Raw genomic sequence first — 16,250 nt, forward strand, 5'->3', positions numbered from 1 at the left:
CACATGGCAACTCACAACTGTCTGTAAGTCCAAGATTTGACACCCTCATGCATACATGTAGGCAAAACATTAAAGCAATTAAATAGACAGATAGATAAAGATAGGTAGATAAAACAATACTTGCTACTCAGAACATTTTCAAAGAACATCGAGTATGTTTTGTTTGTCAAGGAGAAAAAAGTAGAATTTCAAGAATTAAGGAATGAGATCAGTTAATAATCAACCATTTGTAAGTCCCAGGAACATGAGAAAGATGTCTGCTGTCCTATAACTGGTCAGGTAGTCAGCTTCTCATGACCTGTGATCTCAGGCTATCTCTCATCTTAGAGGATATTTGTCAGCACCTAGGGGCCAGCAGAAGGCCTTGCTCATGCAAAACCTGCAGGGTATGAAAACAAACCCAACCACTGCAGAGTTATAAAGGGCTGGGGACCCGGTTGGAACCCAAGCAGGGAGGGGGTCCTAGCCATTAGCCAGGACATCTAAGCCTCATTTTCTTCCCATGAACGTAGAGAAGGAAAACTTGCCTTTTAACCTGTCTGAAGGGCAGTGGTCTTAGGGACCCATAAGGCAGACATTGAGGTCAGAGACCTGGAGTTGCCTGCCGGTGTTTGCCTAACTTTACCACAGACCTTTCAGACAGAAAGCTAGAAAGTTCTTTCTCTGCGTTTGGGCGGGGCTGTGTGGGCCCAGCCCTCTGGTGGAGGAGGGGGGAGGTCAACACTCCATCAGCTCCTCTCTTAGCCTTGAGCTAGTTAGTGGTTATAAGTGTGGCTCTGGAGGTTTGGGGCAGAGACACTTGTGCAGCAGGAAAGTGGCAGTCGTGGGGACAGTATGCTGGCAAAAGGTCTTTGCCTGCGCTCAGTGCTGGTCAAAAGCTGCCAACCTTTCCTGAGCCCTGTGTGGCAGGGTCCAGGGCTGGCCACTGGAAATGGAGCTGGTATCTCCTCTACCAACAGTCCTCGATCCTTCAATGAGATCCCTTCCCCTGGTGACAATGGTTGGATAAACCTGTACCACTTCCTGAGGGAGAACGGCACACACAGAATCCATTATCATCACATGCAGAATTTCCAGAAGTATGGCCCCATTTACAGGTAAGCCTGGCAGCAGGTGGAGGCAGGCGCAGGGAAGGCACGGGGCTCCCAATTCCTGTCGACCTTCTACTTTTGTTTCTTCAAGGTTGAGGCTGGGGCTGGGGCTGGGGCTGGGGCTGGGGCTGGGGCAGGGGCTGGGGCAGGAGCTGGGGCTGGGGCTGGGGCTGGGGCAGGGGCTGGGGCTGGGGCTGGGGCTGGGGCAGGGGCTGGGGCAGGAGCTGGGGCTGGGGCAGGGGCTGGGGCTGGGGCTGGGGCTGGGGCAGGAGCTGGGGCAGAGCTGGGGCTGGGGCAGGGGTTGGGGCAAGGGCTGGGGCTGGGGCTGAGGGGATAGTCCTTCATTTCTGGCTGCAAGACTTTAGCCTTCTATTGGTATGAAGGGGTGTGAGCAAGCAATGCCCTGTTCACCTACTACCCTTCAGCCACTCCAAGAGTCAAGCTTGCTGTCTCCATCTTCACAGGGAGAAAATGAGGCATTGGTCACTTGACTACTAGCAAGCCCCCCACCCCGCTTCTGTACCAGCCTCAGCTTTAGGCCCTTCATGGCTAGGAACTGAGCACGGACGGACAGTACGCGTGCTCTTAATCACTGAGCCATCTCCCCAGCCTTGAAGTTTTACTTTAATAGAGGTGAAAGGTGCCATCTGACTTTTGGGGCATGTGACGACTCAGAATTACAATTCAACAAGCGCCGGGCTGGCTTGGAATACGGGAGATACTGGGCATTCACTGCAGGACGACAAGGGAGTGCGCCACGGCTCCAAGCCTAGCAGAACAAGAAAATTCAGCACGAAATTCGACATGATTATGAATGGAAGGCTTGGGGTGGGGGTGGTGCTGGTCCTGGGGTGTGTCTCCTGGTTCAGGATAGTGCCCTGTCGTCCCTCAGAACAAGTCGCAAAGGTCACAGGTGCATGGGTCGGGTTTGGCTCTTCAGCAGCTCCAGGAAACACATGGCATAACCATTTCCCATCTCATAGGTGAAACTGAGACTCGGCAAAGTGAAGGTCCCAGCCGGAAACTGTGTATCGGTTGTGTGGAGGTCTGGCTGCCCAGGATGTTCGTGACTGCCTCAGGTTCGACATCAACCGCTCTTGTCTTTCCAGGGAGAAGCTGGGCAACATGGAGTCAGTTTACATCCTGGACCCTAAGGACGCAGCGACACTCTTCTCCTGCGAGGGTCCTAACCCGGAGCGCTACCTTGTGCCCCCCTGGGTGGCCTATCACCAGTATTACCAGAGGCCCATTGGGGTACTGTTTAAGTGAGTTCTGAGTGAGCCACATGTGTGGAGGGTGCTGGAGGGAAGTGGTAGGGAGAGGGGCGGGGTATAGAGGTGGGGAGCGGGGAGTGGCTCTGCTCATCTTCCTGTCCCATAAGGCAAATGATGGTGACAATGTCGATGATAGGGAACTATCCTGCCCACTTCCAGGGGAATGCCAGGCTGAAGTTCCTCATGAATAGTGAAGACTTTGCAAAGTTCTCACTAATTGCTTTAACCATGAAGTGCCACTTTATCAAGCACCTGCTAGGTAGGTACCAGGCCTAGTGCCAGGTGTTGGCAGTACAGTAGTAAATAAGGGCCTGACAGCCTGAAGGAGCTGTGAGAAACAGCAAAGTCTGCCATTGAGATGTAGATGCTGTTTTCTACCAAATTGCTCACTGATTAATTTATATATAAATATATATTATATAAAATTTTTTTATATAAATATATAATATAGAATGTTTTACACATACAGACACACACACACATATGTTTGAGACAGGGTCTTTTTTTTTTTAAGATTTATTTATTTATGAGTACACTGTCACTTTCTTCCGACACACCAGAAGAGGGCCTCAGATCCCTTTACAGATGGTTGTGAACCACCATGTGGTTGCTGGGAATTGAACTCAGGACCTCTGGAAGAGCAGTCAGTGCTCTTAACCACTGAGCTACCTCACCAGCCCAAGACGGGGCCTTTCTACATAGTCTAGAATTTTCTAGAAGTTGCTATGTAGACCAGGCTAGCCTCAAACAGACATCAGCCTGCCTTGGCCTCCTTTAAAGGTTAAAGACATATACCACCACACTGAAACATTTAAATGTGACTAAATCAAGGGTTGGCAAGACCCTGGAGCAACTGGAGCTTTTGTCCACTGTGGAAGGGACAGAAACGAGGCCTCTGTGTGAACAGTGCTTGAATGTTATCTCCCAATTCACGAAGTGTTTCTAACTTTAGTGACATGCCACGAGGTATTTCCTCTCAGGGAACAGGGTCATAGGCTAGAACGTTTTTCCTGGCTATAGTAAAAGAACTCAGGAAGCCTTCTAGATGGTTGAGACGAAGGAGGATGGTGGGCGAGAGGAGGTTGCGTATGCCCGTCACAAGTCTGAAATGGTAAACTGAGTGGAGGAGGCAAGTACTTCAAAGTCTGACAGGGAGCTAAAATGTCTGGAAAGAATTGCACGCTCTTTTTAGTGTCTTTTAGGAGAGATTCAGTAAAACTGTACACAAAAAAGGGGGAAGGGACTCAGGCTTGGGGGACTTCTATGTGGTGAGGATTGTATGGGGGGAGAGCAGGGTAGGTTGAAACCATGAGTTTACAAACTTCTTTGCCTTCATACTCTCAACTTTTCTTTAAAAAGTTTTTATTCATATCATTTTATTTATGTGTATGTGTCTGCATAAGTATATGCCATGTGTATACAGGTGCCTCTGGAGGCTAGAAGAGGGGCCAGTTCCTCTGCAGTTGTCACAAGTGCTTGTGAGGCGCCCTATAGGGTTGCTGGGAACTGAATTTGACTCCTTTATGAGAACAATGAGCCACCTTGACAGCTCACAACATCTTTAAACGAACTCCCCAAATTACAAAAAGAGCATCTCGGCCAGGTTGCAGTGGGGGTACACCCTTCTAATCCCAGCACTCGGGAGGCAGGGGCAGGCGGATCTCTGAGTCCGAGGCCAGGCAGGGCAGGGACTGGGTAGGAGAGGAGAGCAAAGGTTCGGGGGAGGAGAGACAATGAGGCTTCAGGCTCTGGAGCTTGAGAGCCTAATCCATCTGAGCCAGGACTGGCATCCGTGACCATGAGGTGGGCCCTGTGTTTCTCTAGGAGTTCAGATGCCTGGAGGAAAGACAGAATTGTCCTAAACCAAGAGGTGATGGCCCCTGACTCCATCAAGAACTTCGTGCCCCTGCTGGAAGGTGTAGCTCAGGACTTCATCAAAGTCTTACACAGACGCATCAAGCAGCAAAACTCTGGAAAGTTCTCAGGGGACATCAGCGATGACCTATTCCGCTTTGCCTTTGAGTGTAAGGATCTTGCACGTGGCTGACAGGAATGGGGGGTGGGGGGTGGGGGGAGCCTCTCAGGGGGTAGTCAAGTAGCTCTAATCGTGTTCATGTTACGGGAGTCCCCAAAACATAGGTTCCCCATGCTGCCGTTCCTCAAAAGCCAGAACTTGGCCTGGTCCTTCATGCTGCAAGTCTCTCTCTTGTAGAAACAAATCTCTGAAGTTGAGCAAGAAATAGGGGGGGAGGGGCTGGGGACTTAGCTCAGTGGTAGAGCGCTTACCTAGGAAGCGCAAGGCCCAAGGTTTGGTCCCCAGCTCCGGAAAAAAAGAACCAAAAAAAAAAAAAAAGAAATAGGGGGGGGCCTGCTGGATTGATCTGATTGTTGAAGGACACCTAGAAATTATCCAGACTGGGTAAGGCAGTTAGGTGACAGAGACCCGGGAACGGTAGGTTATGCTTATGGCTTAGTAGAAATCATGTGATTCCTGCAGAAGAGCTGGAGTATCCTGGGCTTGGTATGAAATTGGTGTTAACTTTTTTTTCCTGTGGTGAGAAGGCTTGAAGGTTGTAATCTTTTAGTTCCAGCCAGATTGAGTCTTAGGTGACTTGGAGACTGCTACAATCTCCCAGGCCCTGTGTGATGTAGTGAGTGCTGTCGATAACAAAGGGACAATTCCTGGACAATTCCTTCTGGCTCAGGTGGAGTCCATGATTCCCATCAAAGGATCCTGTTCAGGACCACCCCTACATCCCTTTAAGAGGCCTGAATTGAAGCCAGAAGGGCAGTCTTTCCATCTCTTGGGGCTCTGGTCTCAGTTTCTTTGCTGGCAAGAGCTCCTGTGTGTGGTAGACATGGGTGGGAGGCTCTCGGAGAGCTAGGCTGGAAGAGGGCCCTCAGCCTCAGTCTCTCACTGCAGCCATCACCAGTGTTGTATTTGGGGAGCGCCTGGGGATGTTGGAGGAGATCGTGGACCCTGAGTCCCAGCGGTTCATCGACGCCGTCTACCAGATGTTCCACACCAGTGTTCCCATGCTCAACATGCCTCCAGACTTATTTCGACTCTTTAGAACTAAGACCTGGAAGGACCATGCAGCTGCCTGGGATGTGATTTTCAGTAAAGGTGAGGATTCCTTTGGCTGTACTCAGGAGGTGGGCTACCACCTGGCTAACAGCCGCCTCTTTGTTCTGCAATTAGCCAATGGCCACTAGTTTACCATGGAGGAAAATCTCTGGTGAGCAAGGATGTGTGTCAGGGCTGGAGGCTGATTATTGGAGTTGATTGCTTTTTTTTCTCCTGGAGAAAGGGAGTGAGGATGTTCATGGTACTAATGACTAGGGGCCGGAGAGATGACTCAGCAGTTAAGGACACTTACTGCTCTCACAGAGGACCCAGCTTTGAATTCTAGGCCTCACATCAGGAGAATGACCACAGCCTGTAACTCCAGCTCCAGGGGGTTTGATGTACTCTTTTGGTCTCCACAGGCACCTACACTTACACACATTGGTGCATGCACGGAAACACACACACACACACACACACACACACACACACACACACAACATATATACACTAAAAAAATGAATCCTTTTTAAAAAGATGCTCAATACGTATTGAGTTGAGGGCTAGTATCTGAGTCATAGTTGTCTGTATGACAGGAGGTCTGAGGGGAGGGTCAGGGGTTGTCTAGAGGGAAGGTTGATGGAGAAAGCTGACTTGGGTGTGGTGGAATCTAATGTCACCTCAGCCATTTGTACCTATGTGACCTTGGGCAACCATCTCTACTAGTTGGTAAAGCACTTGCTTTGCAAGTGTGGATAGCTGAGTTCAGTTCCCAGCACTCAGATTAACTCATAGTGGCGCTTGCTTGTAATCCCATGGCTGGGAAGGCTGAGACGTGTGGTTTATTGGCCAGCTACCCTGAACTACTTGGTGAGCTCCAGGCCAATGAGAGATCCTAGCTCAAAGAAACAAGATGAACTGAAACAAGATGAAAGAAACAAGAACCTGAAGAACAGCAGCTGAGGTCGTGTGTTTCTTGCAACTCTCCATCTCCCCCACACAGTGGGGATGATCAAGAAATAAATGACAAGGGCTGGAGAACTGTGTCAGTTATTAAGAGCACTGGCTGCAGGGTTGGGGATTTAGCTCAGTGGTGGAGCGCTTGCCTAGGAAGCACAAGGCCCTGGGTTTGGTCCCCAGCTCCGGAAAAAAAAAAAAAAAAAGAACAAAAAAAAAAAAAAAAGAAAAGAAAAGAAAAAGAAAAAAAAGAGCACTGGCTGCTCTTCCAGAGGACCCTGGTTCAATTCCTAATCTACAGGGTAGCTCACAACTGTCTGTAACTCCAGTCCCAGGTAAATCAATACCCTCCTCTGGCCTTCATGGACATTGTACACACATGGTATTTAGACATACCAAAAAGAGGCTTAACAAAATGGCTGCCTAGCAGGGAGCCTCACCTTGCTCTTCTTCCTGCTCCACAGCTGATGAATACACCCAGAACTTCTACTGGGACTTAAGGCAGAAGCGAGACTTCAGCAAGTACCCTGGTGTCCTTTATAGCCTCCTGGGAGGCAACAAGCTGCCCTTCAAGAACATCCAGGCCAACATCACAGAGATGCTGGCAGGAGGGGTGGACACGGTGAGTTCTGTGGGCCTGGTGTGAGCCTCCTTGATGCCCACGTACTCCCTTCCCCACCAGCTGTGTTGTCTGAAGCTGTTCCAGGTGAGAAGCTGGGCACGACTATGATAAACTTCCCTCCCTTAGTGCTGGGCCTTAAACAGTGATCTCCTAGAAGAGTGAGGCCAAACTCTTGCCATGACCCTAACACCATTTACCACCCATAGGGCAGGATCTGAGACTGATTTATCTGTGAGAAAGAAGGGAATAACTTCAGTTCAGTTCCTGCATAGAATTTGGTTGTTTTTGAGATGGGGAGCTTAGGTAGCCCAGGGTGGCTTTGAACTCACTATGTAGTCAGGGATGCCTTGAACTCCTGATTCTTCTGCCTCCACTCTCTGAATTTAGGACTTGCAGAGGTGTTACCACCATGCTTTATTCTTTAAAGTATGCTTTCATTTGTTTCTCATGTGTATGAGAGTTTTGCCTGCATATATTTTTGAGCACCATGTGAGTGCCTGGTACCTCGGGAGAACAGAATATGGTGTCAGGTCCCTTGGAACTGGCTTTACAGTTGTGAGCCACTGTATTGGTGCTAAGGATTGAATACAAGGTCCTCTTACCTGCTGAACCATCTCTCCTGCCCCCATCATGCTTGATTTTACACAGTGCCAGGACTGTGAAACCCAAGGCTTCATGCATGCTAGGTAAACATTTTACCAACTAAGCTACATTTTCAGACCCTTTGTATATTTTTTGTTTGTTTGGACCAGGTCTCACTTTGTAGTGTAAGTAGACCTGGAATTCACTCTATAGCTCAGGATGGTCTTGAACTCACACCAACCTTCCTGCCTTGCGCTCCCAAGTGCTGGAATGATAGTGTCTTCAGGCCAGAGGCAGGAGTCTGGTAGTCTTGAGAGTATAAGCTACAATATCAGATTAGTAGATCCAACATTTATTTTTTTCACAGTTTGAAGCTAGACCCATTATTGAGGTATGCGCAGGAGTGATTCACTCTGAGCTTGGAAGGTGGTCATCTTACGTCTACATGGGGGCTTCCCTCTGTGGGTTATACTTTGTCCTTTCTCTTCTTCAGGCATGGTTACTGGGCTAGAGCTCACCAATGCCCCCTTATCCCCCAGAGTCTCCCTAAACGTCAAATCCAAATGCAGACACATTATGAGATATTAAGAGTTGGGATAGCCAGACCATGGGACACATGCTTTTAATCCAAGCACTCAGGAGGCAGAGTTAGGCAGATCTTTGTGAATTTGAGATCAGCCTGGTTTACAGAGCAAGTTCCAGGACAGCCAGGGCTGCACAGAGAAACCCCATCTTAAAAACCAAAACCAAACTAAACCAAACCAAACCAAAAAGAAGAGTTAGGATGAAGACATGTGGCTGGAGGCAGGTATTGCCGAGTCTATCACATGCCACAGTGCTAGATGGCAGAGGCTCACAGAGCTGTCCATTAGTAGTCTCTAAAGCAGAGTACTGCTTCTGGGTGTGCTTGTTCAGTGTTGGTCATGAGATTCCTCTCAGGGAGGCGGTTTGTTTTGATTCCAGTTGTGGTAATTGGGGTGGGGCAACCCCATCATGAGGTGATCTGCTTGCAAGATTCTGCTCTTGAAATCTCAACACCATCTAAGTTCCTCTTATCTTGGTGTCTTCAGCCTCAGAAAAGAGATAGCATAGGCAAACTAATCAACCTCGTGCAGCAGCTCTTACAGATGTCCTTCAAGTGATGAGATGATGTCTTTGAACAGAGTTGAGCAAGAATCTGAATCAGAGATGAAGGTTGTAAAAGCCGACGATGTGGATGTAGACAGTGAGGCCGGGTACTGGGTGGGTTCTCTGGCCGGCTTTTCTTACAAGATGCTGACCTCTTATCTTATGTTTTGTTGCCCATTGGGCAATTGAGGAGAGTCTGTGCTTTTAGCAAAAACAGACACAAAGGCCCTGTGACACTGTGAGGTATCATCTTTTCTTTTTAGAGGAAACAGAGAGGTTAAATAACCTGGCCGAGGCACACAGCTAATAGAGTAGAATGGGCTATGTCGATTAACAGCTATCTCTAGGAGTCAACTCTGTAAATACTTGGAGGCTCTGAGACAAGCACACATGTGATCTGTGTTTTCAAGGATCCACATTTGCTTTCTGGGTAGGTAAAGGAATGGGAGGAGGAGGAACTTCCTTGGGGGAAGGTTCCCCAGGGTCTGCAGCTCTGCCTAGCGAGGACACTGGGCATGTGTTGAAGAGGTTGTGGGAGAGGTGCTGTGGGCATCTAGGGTGGCAGTAGGCAGGTGTCCAAAGGGCCTCTGGATGTCTTTCGGAGACTCCGAGGAGCCAGGACTTTTAAGCCAAGAAGTAATTTGCCTTTTCCCCCCACTTTCTCCCCACTCCCCTTTTTTTTTGTCTCTGCTGGGAAGAAAGAGGTGTTTAAGCTTTTTGGACAGAAATATGATCCTTGATTAACATGTCTGCAATCCCTGTTCCCCATCCTGGGACAAAGGATGTTCCAGGCTGGGGCCTTATGTAGACTTCCTCTGCTACCTTGGTTGAGTCACTGTGGGGCTTGAGGAGGGTCACTGGTGCCTCTGGTGGATGGCTGCAACCTTTGGCTCATGTTGACACTACTTCATTAATCCCAGCGCGTCTCTTGCACCAACTGTAGCAAAGATGGAGAACAGATCCGTGGTCTGCTTTCAGGATGGTTGAATCTTCCTTTCAGGTCTGCTGCTGGGGAGAACGCTGAAGTTTAGGCTGCTAGAGGTGAGCTAGGTAGGCTATCCTGGAACTCTCTTTGTAGACCAGGCTGGCCTTGAACTTGGAGATCCACCAGCCTCTGCCTCCTAAGTGCTGGGATTAAAGGCGTGTGCCACTATGCCCAGTGACATGGACTTGGGTGTTCAAGCCTTACAGATGTGTGTGTGTGTGTGTGTGTGTGGTTTCTGGAAGACTCTGCAGCCTCTGGAAGATCTGGAGAGCATGCTTCCTTTGTTGGGAGATGAATGAGGGCTGGTGACATGATGCAGGGTAAAGGCAGAGATAAATGCTTCTCTGAATATCCCTTCCCAGGAGTAGCTGTTTTTTGAGGCAGTATAATCAGGTACCCCAGGCTAGCCTTGAAGGATGATCTTGAACTTCTGAATCCTCCTGCCTCCCAAATGCACCAACACGCTCAGCATATATGGTGTTGGGAATTGAGCTGAGGGCCTTTGTTTGTTTGGCAAGCACTTTGCTTCTTGACCACACCACAAGCTACCTTCTTGCACACCAAGAAAAGCCTTCTGAGCAGTGGCCTTTCGAAGGTTTTGCAAATAGTCTTGGAATATGGGGGTTGAGAGTAACGTGGGTCATACTGAGGTGACTTGAAGTGACAGGCCTTCTTGGCTTTCACAATCCGTGTTCCTGCCAGACCTCCATGACTCTGCAATGGAACCTTTATGAAATGGCACACAACTTGAAGGTACAGGAGATGCTGCGGGCTGAAGTTCTAGCTGCCCGGCGCCAGGCCCAGGGAGACATGGCCAAGATGGTCCAGTTGGTCCCACTCCTCAAAGCCAGCATCAAGGAGACACTGAGGCAAGTCCAGTACACCCATGACTCCCCATACCCAACCCCTGGAGAAGGACTTCAAGAATGGGCTAATGGAGATTAGAATCATGGAGTGAGAAGTTTGGAAGTGACAAGTAGGGCTGGGAAGATGGATCTGGAACCAGAACTCTGCCTTAGCTCCCTCTGAGTTGCTATAGTGGGGGGATGAAATTCCAGACTGGTGTGGGAGTCAGGGTGGAGGATAGAGCCTGACTCCAGGATCTGGGGCCATCTGTTTCTGAGGGTCCTCTTTCTGCAGACTCCACCCCATCTCTGTGACCTTGCAGAGGTATATTGTGAATGACCTGGTGCTTCGTAATTACAAGATTCCAGCCAAGGTAGGACTGAGGAGCTCTGCCAGTCAGATGGAGGAGAAGGGGGAGGAGGCTTCAGTTCCAGGCAGATGGTGGTGATGGGAGCTTCTATCTAAACCTTTCTTCCTGATGCTGGGCCATTGGTGGAATATGGCCGTTTGTGTGAAAGGTAGTGGTGGCGGGCATGATGGGTAATAGATACTGGAGTCCAGGGGTAGGAGGCTAACTTGATTGGTCTTTCTGGGTTGAGGGTGAGGTAAGAGTGGAGAAAACCATGTGTTATTCCTAATGTTGTGCCTTCAGCCTTCATCAGGGCTCACAGAGCCCTTATTCGAGCTACACAGCAGGCAGAAGGCCAGGCTCTGTCCTGTATTGGGCAGCTGGGCAGACAGGTTTGAAATCAGGGACCTGAGGAAGCTGAGCCTAGGGCTGTACTCAGGCTTGTGTAGGGGACTGGAACTGCTTAAGACTTGTCCCCCTTTGTCCTAGACTTTGGTGCAGGTGGCTAGCTATGCCATGGGTCGAGAATCCAGCTTCTTTCCCAATCCAAACAAGTTTGACCCAACTCGTTGGTTGGAAAAAAGCCAAAACACCACGCACTTCCGGTACTTGGGCTTTGGCTGGGGTGTTCGGCAGTGTCTGGGCCGGCGGATTGCAGAACTGGAAATGACCATCTTCCTCATCAACGTGAGTAGGGCTCTGGCTCTGGGACACGTCAGTCCCCGGGATTTCACTGACACCAATGAAGTCACTAACCCCACTCTGTCAGAATCCAGGGAGTGTGCAGGGCCAGGGCTCAGTAGTCTCCCACAATTCTTCGCTGTGTCTTCCTTTGGGCTAACCCACTTAACTACCCATTGTCATCTCCTGAGTATCTATCTGCCCCTCCCTACTCAGGAGGTGAGGTAGAGAGGTTGCTGCAGAGTAGTTAAGGTCAAAGCTAAACCCTGAAACAGAGCCTGGAGGGCCCATTTAGACACAGTGAGAGGTTGGATAGTTTGTGGTATGTTCTTTAGATCATACTCAAAAGATTGACCCTGTGCCTACAGATGTCATGTGTGTGTGACCCCAGGAGACACAAATCCTCCTTCTTGCCTCCTTCTTCTTCAGGTGCTGGAAAACTTCAGAATTGAAGTTCAAAGTATCCGTGATGTGGGGACCAAGTTCAACCTCATCCTGATGCCTGAGAAGCCTATCTTCTTCAACTTCCAGCCTCTCAAGCAGGACCTGGGCTCAACTATGCCCAGAAAAGGCGACACTGTATGAATTGCAGGCTGCAGTCACACGGGGAGATGTCTCACTGGGGCATTTGAGGGTGGTGTCTCTATATCTCCAGAAACAGCACTCTGTGATTACCTGTCCACGTTAGCTGGGCCCTCCTCTCTTTCATCCTGTCTCCCTTTCTACTTACTCAGGAGGTTAATAAACACATAAATGCTGGGAAGTGTTTTTATCTGTCAGACTCCTAAGACATTCATTATCCTCAGGGAGATGCACCCTGGTCCCTGGTCAACAGTGGGATGAGGGGCACGTGGGGAGATGAGAAACAGTTATTCAGCCCAATGGTGAACCCCCGTCCTCAGCAGTTCAGGAACTAGCAGAATCTACTCTAAGACCCAGGGAGCTCTGCTGTGAGGACGGGGTGACCTGAGAAATGTGGGTAATCTCTGTCCTTATGGGTGCAACTGCACGGGAGGTGAGGCTGGTATGGGGTTCTGCTTGCCTGACTGTAGTAGGAGCCCCGTGTGGAGTTGTAAGGACTTCCTCCTAAGGCTCCTCGGAAGCCTGTGGTGAAGAATCATGCGGCAAAGAGGACGATGTGAGGAAATGGATCCTGAAGACAGAAAGCCAAGAGGCTGCCCCGCCTCCCTCCCAGTGGGCATGCTCCAGGGACTGTATTTTAAGGGTGCAGGATAGTGTCTTGATAAGAATTTGGTTTATATGACATCTGTCCCAGTCAGGCCTATCATGCCCCTCTGGTTCTGGTTCTATAGCCTAGCCATGGGCAGGTACCAGAACCTTGCTGGCTCTTGGCTACCTAGCTCCAAGTCCTATAAATAGGTGTGGAGACTAAGCCAGCTCAGAACAGCATGGTCCTTGTTGGCTAGGCTGCAGGTTCTGGGTTTACTCTTGAGGTTTTTTTTCCTCCCTAGTCTATGACCCATGTCTCCCCCATCCCCTGTCTTTTATGCTGTGCTTCCTCTCAAAGATGACTCAGGACTATCAGTGCTAGAAAGGCCCTCCTTGCTCAGACAGACAGCAATGCATGGGGTAGATGAAGAATCTGGAGTTCAGAGAGGTTTCCAGTTAGTCATCCAGAATGTTCATGCCCCAGAACCCAGGCCAGCTGGGGCCCCAGCCCTCATGACTTCCTGCCTTGGCTACATTTATACACATATCACCTGTCCTGCCAGCCGTGATGGGATATTTGAATGACGTCATAGAAAAGCTTCAAGCCTTTCTGTTCTCGGGTAACTCTGAAGACCTAAGCCAGAGTAAAAGGATTTCAAACATGAAAGGTGTTGGGGGCTGAGGGGAAAACATGGTCTGTCTCTTGTCTTGCACAGAGCTTGGCTTCAGGCACCTTATTTCTAGTCCCCATGATCCCTCTCCTCAGAACTCTCTACAGGGATCGGCCCAGCTTTCGTTTCCAGGTCAGGCGGCAGGTACCAGGCAGCCTCAGAGAACCCAGGACCCAAGCTGGATGTGAAAAGAGTAGTCGGCCCACTGCCGATTGCTTACTCCAGAAGAAGGACACATGCTTACTGACTTACAGCATTTACTAAAGACATCTTTGGGGGTGGGTGAGTCCCCAGCACATGGAGGAGGGGGTCTGCTCCAGTCTCAGGTCTTCTGGGGGTGAGAGCCCTCAGTCTGGGAGTTTGAGGGTCTGATGAGCTTTGCATCTGAGCTGGGCAGGGAGGCTTCTGGTTTGGAGGGCAGCTGAGGATCCTTGGCTGCTCCAGCATTCTGTGACAAGCAGGACAGATGAGTACATCCCTGATCCAAGGGTACATTACCTCAGGGCATCTTACCTGGCAAGTCAGGCTTCTGAGACTCCAAAACCCAGTAGGCTGTGACTTCTGAATAACACTGGAGCCTATTTTATCACCGAAGGTGATGCCTAATATCTCTGGTCCCTGGTGTTAGATGAGTTTGCAGAGGTCGTTCTATGTTCCCTGGATACCCCTCATCCTTCAGGTTCTGTCTAGGGGTGGTAGAGCCTTGGCTGCGAGCAAAGTGCTGATAGCAGAGGGAAGGAAAGTCAGGGAAAAGCAGGTAGGATGCGAAGTACCAGGGCTGGCTCTTGCATGGGGAGCGGGACGTATCTGTGGGTAGCTATTTGTTCCTGGGAAGAAGGCAGTGTGAGTCTGTTCCCAGTATTGATGTCACCTAAGAAGGTGCCTTTAATCTCAGCTCTTAGGAGGCAGAGGCAGGAAAATCTCTGAGTTCGAAGCCAGCTTGGTCTACAAAGTGAGTTCTAGGGCATCCAGGGCTGTTACACAAGGAAACCCTGTCTTGAAAAGTGGTGAGAGAGAGAGAGAGAGAGAGAGAGAGAGAGAGAGAGAGAGAGAGAGAGAGAGAGAGAGAGAGAGAGAGAGATATGGGTGGGAAGAGGGAGGAGTTACAAGGTATTCTGTTCATGTGTGATACTGGAGTAGAACTAGAACCTTCTAGAAATGCTAGTATAGGCCATTTCTCGCCCACAGTGATCTCCTCCTAGACGTTCACAACAGCCAATGGGAAAGGGGACACCTGGGCAGACATTCCTGCCCCTTCAGATGAGTGGAGGAATGGAGGTCACTTGAATTTCAGTGTGCTGACAGTAGGACCTCAGCTCAGGTCTTCTGACACTTAGCTTGAGATCTATCCCCCATGGTTTTCTAAGGGCCCTGAGATTTGAAGTGGGATGGCTTCCAGCCCACCACCCAGCTCCCTGGAACATCTCTGACAGGGCCACTCACAGGCTGGTCTACAATGATGGAGTTTGGTGACTGTCCAAAGCCGTGTTGTTGCTCCTGAAGCCGAATGGCTAGATTTTGCTTCTCTCGTGCCCAGTGGCGAGCTGACTCCTCCAGCTTCAGACACGGAGGGAGGCCGGTGGAAAGCCAATAGTTAGTATGGCTCCCCTCCCCCCGAGCTAGGACACACAGAATCTGGGACTATCCTCTGGGAAAAGGCAACCTCTGGCAGGAGCAGAGGTGAGGAGCCAAACATGTAGCCTAAGACAGTCTCTGCAGTTTGTATGGAGTCCAGTCTGACTGGAGTCCACACTGGGCCTTGGCTCTGGTCACAGGCTAAGGCTGACCCTCACACACTGAACCCTGATTCTGTAGTCAGACACTGAGCCCTGACTCTGGCCATAGGCTGATAGGCCCAGCCTGATCAACCCCAGCACCTCACTTACCTGGTTTTCCAGGGACAAAATCCGACTCTGAGCCTGTTCTAGCTTGGCCAAGAGGCTAAACTTGTCTGAAGTTCCACCAAGGAAATCCTGTGGGAGCACACACTACTGTAAGGCTCTGCCTGGAAGTTGAGGCCATGAGGCTGTGGGAGCACAGGGTTCCTGTAAGGAAAGCCAGCCAGGCATGGGTTTCAAATTCAGCTACAGATACTGAGCCTCACTCCTGGGCCAGGGCCTCTTCCTTAAGATTGTCACAGGGCTTCATGTACACTTAATCCTCCACGTTGCTTCCCACTCAGTATTGGGGAGTCTAATATTAAAACCTTTTTTTAGGTGAGATAACATATATTCCAGGCTGGCCTTGAACTCACTACGTTGTGAGAATGACTTTACCTCTGTTCTTCTTGCCCATATTCTTCTGAGTTCTGGGATTACAGTGCATGTGTAGTTTTATGCGGTGCTGGGGATAGAGCACAGGGCCTCATGCATGCTAGGCAAGCACTCTATCAACTGAGCTACACCCCCAACTCATTCCTAATGCTCTAACATATCAACTGCTTATGCAAAATGCACCAACGGGATCCCTTTAGCACCAAGAATGTGGTTAAATTGGGAGTCTTTTTGTAGAGTAAAGGCTCACCAAAATGGAGGTTGCCCATCTCTCATGCTTTATCTGACTGCCCATGCATTGGGACATTGCAAACAGAACTCACTTCCTGGGATGAAGAGAGACACACTCACCTGCATCCTCATGCCACCATAACTTCAAATATTGACTCTGGGTTTGTATACCTCCCGGGACACCCACCTGTGCTGGCATGGTCTCTGTGTACTTGGAGTGGCCTGGGCCATTTGTGTCTTGTAGCCTCTCTGCCAAGTCTCCACCTGCTCCCAACTCCCCGGGATCCACCTGGGATGGGGAAAAGGGCTCTCCAAGGCTGCAC

General features: G+C 49.8%; 2 protein-coding genes across 20 annotated transcripts in view; one reads left to right on the forward strand and one right to left on the reverse strand.

Annotated features, from left to right (window-relative positions):
- The first annotated feature begins 809 nt into the window (after positions 1-809).
- Cyp11a1 (cytochrome P450, family 11, subfamily a, polypeptide 1) lies at positions 810-12,341 on the forward strand. The gene is made up of 9 exons (NM_017286.3): positions 810-1,097; positions 2,201-2,356; positions 4,190-4,389; positions 5,289-5,492; positions 6,854-7,011; positions 10,409-10,575; positions 10,847-10,925; positions 11,391-11,588; positions 12,012-12,341. The coding sequence occupies exons 1-9, from the start codon at positions 835-837 to the stop codon at positions 12,165-12,167; spliced, it is 1,581 nt and encodes a 526-aa protein (NP_058982.1). The 5' UTR covers positions 810-834; the 3' UTR covers positions 12,168-12,341.
- Positions 12,342-13,663: 1,322 nt separating this feature from the next.
- Positions 13,664-16,250, reverse strand: part of Ccdc33 (coiled-coil domain containing 33) — a 98,676-nt gene continuing 96,089 nt past the window's right edge. For 6 of the 19 annotated variants that reach the window (XM_063265482.1, XM_017595656.3, XM_063265484.1 and 3 more), the window contains 3 exons: positions 15,310-15,396; positions 14,867-14,980; positions 13,664-13,871 (listed from right to left, as the gene is read on the reverse strand). In XM_063265482.1, the coding sequence (XP_063121552.1) occupies positions 13,746-13,871; positions 14,867-14,980; positions 15,310-15,396 (327 nt within the window). In that variant the 3' untranslated portion in view covers positions 13,664-13,745. Of the gene's footprint in view, positions 14,145-14,866; positions 14,981-15,309; positions 15,397-16,114; positions 16,217-16,250 lie in introns of those variants that run through there. The other 13 variants (XM_039081473.2, XM_039081476.2, NM_001014091.2 and 10 more) reach the window with 6 other exon arrangements.

This window comes from Rattus norvegicus, chromosome 8 (assembly GCF_036323735.1).
Source record: "Rattus norvegicus strain BN/NHsdMcwi chromosome 8, GRCr8, whole genome shotgun sequence".
NCBI lineage: Eukaryota > Metazoa > Chordata > Mammalia > Rodentia > Muridae > Rattus > Rattus norvegicus.

Excerpts from the sequence above, each read along its gene's own strand:
- Cyp11a1 (NM_017286.3), top strand. The coding sequence starts at position 835 with ATGCTGGCAAAAGGTCTTTGCCTGCGCTCAGTGCTGGTCAAAAGCTGC. Across the intron at positions 10,576-10,846 it reads AGCATCAAGGAGACACTGAG|ACTCCACCCCATCTCTGTGA; the intron begins GCAAGTCCAGTA and ends CTCTTTCTGCAG. Across the intron at positions 11,589-12,011 it reads TGACCATCTTCCTCATCAAC|GTGCTGGAAAACTTCAGAAT; the intron begins GTGAGTAGGGCT and ends CTTCTTCTTCAG.